This window comes from Quercus lobata, chromosome 1, assembly GCF_001633185.2.
Source record: "Quercus lobata isolate SW786 chromosome 1, ValleyOak3.0 Primary Assembly, whole genome shotgun sequence".
Classification (NCBI taxonomy): domain Eukaryota; kingdom Viridiplantae; phylum Streptophyta; class Magnoliopsida; order Fagales; family Fagaceae; genus Quercus; species Quercus lobata.
Window position 1 is genome coordinate 39,258,879 of NC_044904.1, and position 7,283 is coordinate 39,266,161.

General features: G+C 35.4%; 1 protein-coding gene and 1 non-coding gene across 3 annotated transcripts; one reads left to right on the forward strand and one right to left on the reverse strand.

The window, feature by feature from the left end:
- The first annotated feature begins 485 nt into the window (after nt 1-485).
- TRNAE-CUC lies at nt 486-558 on the forward strand. The gene has a single exon. It is a non-coding gene; the product is annotated as a tRNA-Glu (tRNA).
- Nucleotides 559-2,708: 2,150 nt separating this feature from the next.
- On the reverse strand, nt 2,709-5,223 carry LOC115989876 (SAGA-associated factor 11). 2 transcript variants are annotated; one of them, XM_031113760.1, is made up of 5 exons: nt 4,928-5,223; nt 4,680-4,773; nt 4,325-4,434; nt 3,373-3,684; nt 2,709-3,230 (listed from the first exon to the last, which is right to left on the reverse strand). In XM_031113760.1, the coding sequence occupies exons 3-5, from the start codon at nt 4,358-4,360 to the stop codon at nt 3,048-3,050; spliced, it is 531 nt and encodes a 176-aa protein (XP_030969620.1). In that variant the 5' UTR covers nt 4,361-4,434; nt 4,680-4,773; nt 4,928-5,223; the 3' UTR covers nt 2,709-3,047. The 2 variants fall into 2 exon arrangements, with proteins under 2 accessions (XP_030969620.1, XP_030969614.1); XM_031113754.1 differs by lacking the exon at nt 4,680-4,773.
- Between the last annotated feature and the right edge of the window lie 2,060 nt (nt 5,224-7,283).

The window sequence follows — 7,283 nt, forward strand, 5'->3', positions numbered from 1 at the left end:
TCAAAGTGTTAGCAAACAATAAAAAATGACATTATTGTTAAATAGCTCTTTTTAAATATATATATATATATATATATATTTAAATCTGAGTCACATGACACATATAAGGACATAGCATGAATTTATAATAACAATCTTTAATTTTAAATCTGCAAATTGTTGATTATTATTTTTGAAAGAGAACAAGCATGAAAAGTTTATTTGAAAACAGAAATTAATCAACTTACATTATAAAAGATCATGAAGAATTTAAGGAGGCTAATAATAACAAATCTTTTAATGTATACACTATATTAAGAGGGTGCTAAATGCTAAGTGAGTTGAATACCATATATTCTAAATATTCTTTCACTCCTGCAATTTTTGGTTTGCTCCCATAAACCTTTGCTTATATCTTCCAAGTCAAAACCTTGTTTGTGAAAGCGAAGGGTTAAAAAAAAACGTGAAAATATTAAATATTTTAGGTTTTAAAAATGAGCAACAAATCCGTTGTAGTCTAGTTGGTCAGGATATTCGGCTCTCACCCGAAAGACCCGGGTTCAAGTCCCGGCAACGGAATTTCTTCTCTTTTTCCTTCCTGCCTAAGACAAAATAAGCCCATGAATCTCAGACTAATTTCTACTGATGGTTGGAAATTAAACTTCGGTGTGTTTGGCATTGCAAACTTTTTAAAGACTGAGGTCCTTTTTTTTCTTTCTGCCTAACACAGTAATTGGGTCCACTATTTAATAGCCCATGAATCTCAGACAAATTCTAAACTTCAGTGTGTCTGGCGTTGGCAAACTTTTTAAAGCCTGAGGTCCGAGAGTGCTACTGCTAAGTCATAAGAAATCAATGTCCTCCGGTGAGCATAATTTGTTGTTCGTATAAACATGAAAAATAAGAGGGTACAATAACGTGTGATATTTTCTTTTTGATTGAAATATGGAAGTATAATGTGTGATATTAGACATTAATGCAATTTATGCAAAAAAAAGAAAAAAAAGAAAAAAAAAATTGCTATACCTTCATGGGTTTAAAATGATAATTTAAAGCAATGACATCTTTTATGATGTCCTATATCTATTATTCAAACTCCATCCTCTCTCTCCCACTAACTACTTCCAAAAAAAAAAGCTACACCTTTACAAAGTTTTAGACTCCAATAACCACTTTAGCGACCTAGGTATGACATTCATCCCAATTGACTCTTCATGCCTTGCTTTGTCTCGTATGGGTTTACCACTCCATAGAGATGACCTTTCATGTCTTGCTTTGTCTCGTGTGGGTTTCCATTCCATAGAGATGACATGGCAGGTACAAATTTGCTCACCTTCCCTCATCTTGCTCCATTGCCATCCTCAACCAAACCACAAGTACAATCACGACATAAACATGAAGTTTCTGACAAGCACTAAGCATTAGCATCCGGTTTCTAAAAAATATCTCATTTTACCATTTCAAAAGCTACTTTATCTTATTATATCATACCATTTTATAATACACCCAACATCCCAATTTTTATTTTATCATACAACATATTAAAATAATATATCTACTCAATAAAATAATATAGCCCAAAATCCAAACCACCTACTGCCACCACCACCACGAACAAACCCAAACCCAAATAAATTTTATATAATGATGAAATATCTCCAAAACCCAGTACCTAAATTGATTTTTATCAGTTGAATTTCCAAAGTCATCTTCAAACACAACCTGCCACCACCATTATCAACAACATAACCACCACCTAAATCCAAAACTTTCCAATCACTTTCGTAGTAGCACCTCGGCCACGACACCGATTTGCCAAAACAACCCACCACCGATCTACTAAAACTCATTGATCTGCCAAAACAACCATAGCCATAACCCACCACGACACCACACCAATCTGCCAAACTCAAAAACACAAATCAAATCAAACCCATAAACACAAATCAAACCATAAACCAACATACCCATAAAACCAACACAAACCCACATGAAAGCCCCTAACCAAACTCACACGAAAGACACCACGACCCACGGCCCACCATGCCGCCGCCACCCATTGGCCTAAAACCCATTCTCACAACCACACCAATCCACACTGCTGCCATCAACCAAAGAGAGAAAGCAACCCATGCCGATCCACACTGCCGTCGTCAACCAGAGAGAGCAACCCACGAACCCGCCGCCTTCAACCAGAGAGAGAGAGAGGGAGGGAGGGAGACTTGGACAAGAGAGAGAAATGAGTCATGGAGAGAGAGAGAATGAGATGTTTTGGCCTTGTGTAATATAAAAGAATATTATATTTTTGCAAGTGAGCTACAATACTATCATAAATTTAGGATGGTACTGTAGATTTTTTTACAATTGAAAGACCGGGTAATGAGCTTTTTTGTGCTTTGATACTAAAATATAGCATATTATACCATATACAATGCCGGGTACTGATGCTAAAGGAAAAGGAAAAGGAAACCTACTGATGCTAAAGGAAACCAAAACCCGTAGCACTCATCTTTACATCTACACACTGTTCTACTTTTATATTTAACCCTTACTTCCTCTTCCCAAAGATATAGCTGTCACCTAATATGCTGATATACATGTGATTCAGGGTCTGTTAGATCAGAAAAGGTCCGTTACTTTTTATTTTATTTTGGTTGGGAACAATTACGTTTACGTTATCAGGGATAATTCAATTTTGAATTTCCTTTGTGTTAATATGCGAACTGGGATTGAAAAGAAAACCCTTAAAACTAAGGCTAACAATTTTCATTTGCCTTTCTGACTCTTGATGCCATTCGAAGTTCAAACTACATTCGCAAGCCGGGTGTCAACAATATTGGTCCCCAACCCATTCACAACTGTCGAGTCCAAACATCTAAAGAACAATGAACTCACCAGACTTTCAGATGACAAGCCGCTGGGCACAAACTGACAAAATCGTCTTAATTGTTCAGCCATACATTCCCAGTTTCCCACCAAAAGAAAAATTAAAATATTATTTTTCAGCCAGGTATATGGTATTGGCCGTTCAACAATATCTTGAAGTAAGCCTTAGCAATTCATCTGCTTCATGGCTCTTGAAATGTGCCATTCGAATACTCCTCACCTGCAACACCGGATGTTCCATTTGATAACCGGTTTGAGCTGGTGGAATTTGAATAAGGAGAATATGTGGAAACAGGGCTGCCTCGTGAATACCGGTTCTGTGCAGCTGTGCTACTTCTTGTCACCTTGGGTCGAGCCTTTCTACCCTGTAGTGGAGTACAAAAGCACAACTGTTAAGGAAAACAAGAGCTGATGTCCCTTATAATCTATGAAAACCACCAGAAAATATAATTTTCTCAATTTAAGAAATGGAATACCAACTATCAAATCAAGGGAACATAGGATCACCTTTCCCATGCACTTCTCCAAATGAGGAGCAAATCTCCCAGCCACGATAGATCGACCACAATTCATGCACTCAAATACTTCACTGGCTACAGAAGGATGAGACTGTCCAAATATGTCAACCACATACTTGCTATTAGCTTCACCACTATTACTAGGATCAGCTACCCTTACCCGGGCTTGTGCTGACAACCTCAGTTCTTCTTCTTCATCTTCCATATTACGATCAAGACCCAACCTTGCTATTCGATGACATTCAGATGCCACATCAACAATAATGGAATCAAGGAGATCTCCGAAAAAGTGAGATGAAAGCTGCAAGCAAAACCCAACAAAAGTGAGGAAATATAAAAGATTTCATGTAGGAAAATTTCCACACACACAAGTTATTAAATCTTATGGTAATGAGAAGCCAAACAAAAGTCTGACTATCTTGACTTTAGGTCATTGTATGAAACCCTTCTGCAATATCTAGGGTCATACTTGTCGTGCAATCAAACCAATAAAATACAAGTTATATTGATACAAAGACACATGTATGATATGTCTTGGTACTCTGAGAAGAACCAAAAAATCACAACAAAAAGGGAGAAAAGAAAGATAAGTCAAGGGTAGATGGTGGCTCGTGGGTACAAATCCACGGGGGGCGTGTGTAACCATTTTTTTTAAAAAAAAGGATAAAATAACTCTTTCCATTACCACCCGTCAACACGCCTTTCTTGCTGTGTGCTCTACATACAAGGTCGACATAACTCTTCCCTCTTTGTCTACCCAGATTTCAGTCTCAGACAGGTCTAAAACCAAGAAAAGTAAGGACTTCAATCTTGTAGCGTGCAAGAAAAATCAATCAGATGTGAAACTAAAATACTGGAGGTTTTAATCTTATCATCTACCATTGTTCAACAGCTAAGCCAGCCACAAAAGAAAATGTGTTCTTGCGAACAGAAAGGGATACCTGAGAAGCGATATTGTCCTCATTAGGCAATGACATGATTCTTAAAAGCAGAGCTGCTAGTTCCAATATGATGCCCACGAAGAACTTCAGTTAAAGCCAGAAACAGTTCACTATATTGCAGCAAGTAGAAGACAAAATTAACAATGCAATCAATTATTTGACACAAGCAACAGATATTGAAGGTTAGAAAGATAAGTAATAAGATTCTACTGTTTTGCTAAATGTAATACTAAGATTTTATTTAGTACGCCCAAGTGCAAGGATGATGCATACAAGATATAATAAGCAGAAAGAAAGACTAATATCAAAATTGCACATAGCACTCAGAGATATAAACAGAGAAAAGCAAAGTCACCAAATCCAAATCATTAGGTAAAAGCCTTTGCCACAAATCCCTTCTACTCTTCACTCTGTCTCTTTCTTCATCACTCTACGGGCCATTCGAAACCCTAAAGCCCCAAATGATAAATCTGTACTAGTTAGTATCAAATACAGAGCCAAGCAAAGCCAAGAACGCCTCTTTCATCACTCTACTTACTTATTGTTATCTTCCGTACCAACTAAAAGACAACAAGATCAGAGAGAGAGAGAGAGAGGACTCACCGGCAAGGCAAGAAAGAGATTTCCACAGGAGGAGAAGCTTCTCCGGCGAGAGAGAGAGATAGAGAGAGAATGGTATTTGGACGAGACTTTTACGGATCAGAGTGCTGTAGTTTCAGATAGAGATGCTGTTGCTGGAACTTCGAGGAGGAGGAGGAGGTTCACGGTGACGAAGGAAAATTCGACGGAGATTTTAGGGATTTTGATTTGGGCAAAAGCGAAAATGTTGTTTGGTTACAAGTTTTCGCTATCCGTGTGGGAATTGCTGACTAGATTTTAGAATTGCAGGTGTGGCATGTCAGTCAGGTGTTTCTCTTCTAAATCCTAATACCTATTGGAGAAGGCAAACACTGAAATGACTTGTGTGGATGTGCACTACAACTCACAATGGATTGAAATTGTTCTCATCTCAGGTAAAAACTTAAAATTCACCAACTAACCTTAAAAGTACAAAATGCTACATTCATTGACATGAAAGATGAGGCTGTTTGTTATTGTTGTTTAAATTACGATTTTTAGTGTTTAAACAATATTATATGTATTTTTATACATTTTTTCATCTACATGTATTTCTAAAAAATATAAACAAAGTTACTAAAACAACATTATTAAACGGGCCCTGAATTCATCCAAAAAATCAAGAACCTCATGACAGGTAATTACGAGCATTTGACCATAGCGATCGTTATTAAGAGAGAGAGAGAAAGAGAGAGAGAGAGAGAGAGAGAGAGAGAGAGATATATATATATATATATATGTATTTTTATACACTTTTTCACCTACATGTATTTCTAAAAAATATAAACAAAGTTACTAAAACAACATTACTAAACGGGCCCTGAATTCATCCAAAAAATCAAGAACCTCATGACAGGTAATTACGGGCCTTTGACCATAGCGATCGTGATTAAGATATATATATATATATATATATATTCCTAATCAGTTTTTTCTCCCTCTTTATCATATATACTAGCCTCTAAGCTAGAGGCTCTTCTATTTTTTGGAATAAAAGTTTATCATTTGCATCCATTATAAATTAGGATTACTAAAATTTTCAATCACAAAAAAACCTAGGTGTGTGATGAAAAAATTACTTCACTAACAAATACATAATTATCATCACACCTCTTAGTTTTTTTGTGATTAAAAAAATTTAGTAATCTCAATTTATAATGGATGCAAATTATTAACCTTTGAGCGCATGCTCAATGGCTAGTTTGTTTGTTTGTTTGTTTGTTTGTTTTTTTTTTTTTTTTTTTTTTTCGTATTTATCCTGTCAGTTAAAAAACTTGTAAGAGAATAGATTAATGATATTTTGGCATCAAAATTGAGAATTCCAAACAAGAAAATAATAGTATAGATACTTCAGTACTAAGTAGCTTAAAGAAAAACTACATATCTTTTTGTGAAAATAAGCCCAATATACAGAGAGTGTATATAGCAATTGGGGTATTTCCTAGGAAATTTTTGGTTTTTCCTACTAATCTTGCAATTTGTACATCAAAAACACAAAACCCATTAAAGGAAACTTATATAAAGTCTCAGTGGAAAAACTCAAGGTTATACATAATTTTTTAAGATGCTCAAAGAAGCAAAATAGCCCAAAAACCGTATAGGAGAAAATTAATGTAATTGTGGTAGAAGAAGTTTTCTCACTTTTAAATAGGAGGGAGGGAGGGAGGGAGGGAGAGAGACGTATGTTGCTCTAGTTATTTTGACTTAAACGTAATGGGAAGTTGTTTTGTAGTAGGAAGTGGGAAGTAGGAAGTTTTTGATGTAGGAGAAGAAGATGTGAACTTGTGAAGAAAGGAGAGGTTATCAGAAAGTAGTTTTTAGATATTAAAATTTATTGGAGAAAGATCTCTTTTTTCAGAGGCTCTTCTATTTTTTTGGTAAATGTTAATAACTAATTTACATTAATTATAATTTGGGATTACTATGAGAGGCTATGTTTTGATATTTAGTTTTGTTTAACTTATTTTTCTACTTCAAAAAAAAAAAAAATGTATAATTGCTTTGAAGAAATGAGTTAGTAGGAGAGTGTTCCTATTTTGTAGGCAATATTTTAGTGCAAGTTAGACATGTATTTTTATCCAACTATCATTTAGTTTTGTCTCTACTTAAACTTAGGGGGTGTAGGGGTATTTTGGAACAATAAAAAAAAAATCTGGTCCAAACAAGGGAAGCCCCTTAAATAGTGGTATAGATAATGTTTGTATTAGAAAGCCTCCCCCTTGAATTCTTATACAGAAATTCAGCACCCAAAAAAAAAAAAAAAAAATCTTATCCATAAATTGCACATCAAATGTCAATAATCATTACACAACTACCTCTATATCTGGCTTCGTTGGAAACC

Excerpts from the sequence above, each read along its gene's own strand:
- LOC115989876 (XM_031113754.1), bottom strand. The coding sequence starts at position 4,360 with ATGTCATTGCCTAATGAGGACAATATCGCTTCTCAG. Across the intron at positions 3,685-4,324 it reads AGGACAATATCGCTTCTCAG|CTTTCATCTCACTTTTTCGG; the intron begins GTATCCCTTTCT and ends TTTTGCTTGCAG. Across the intron at positions 3,231-3,372 it reads TGGAGAAGTGCATGGGAAAG|GGTAGAAAGGCTCGACCCAA; the intron begins GTGATCCTATGT and ends ACTCCACTACAG.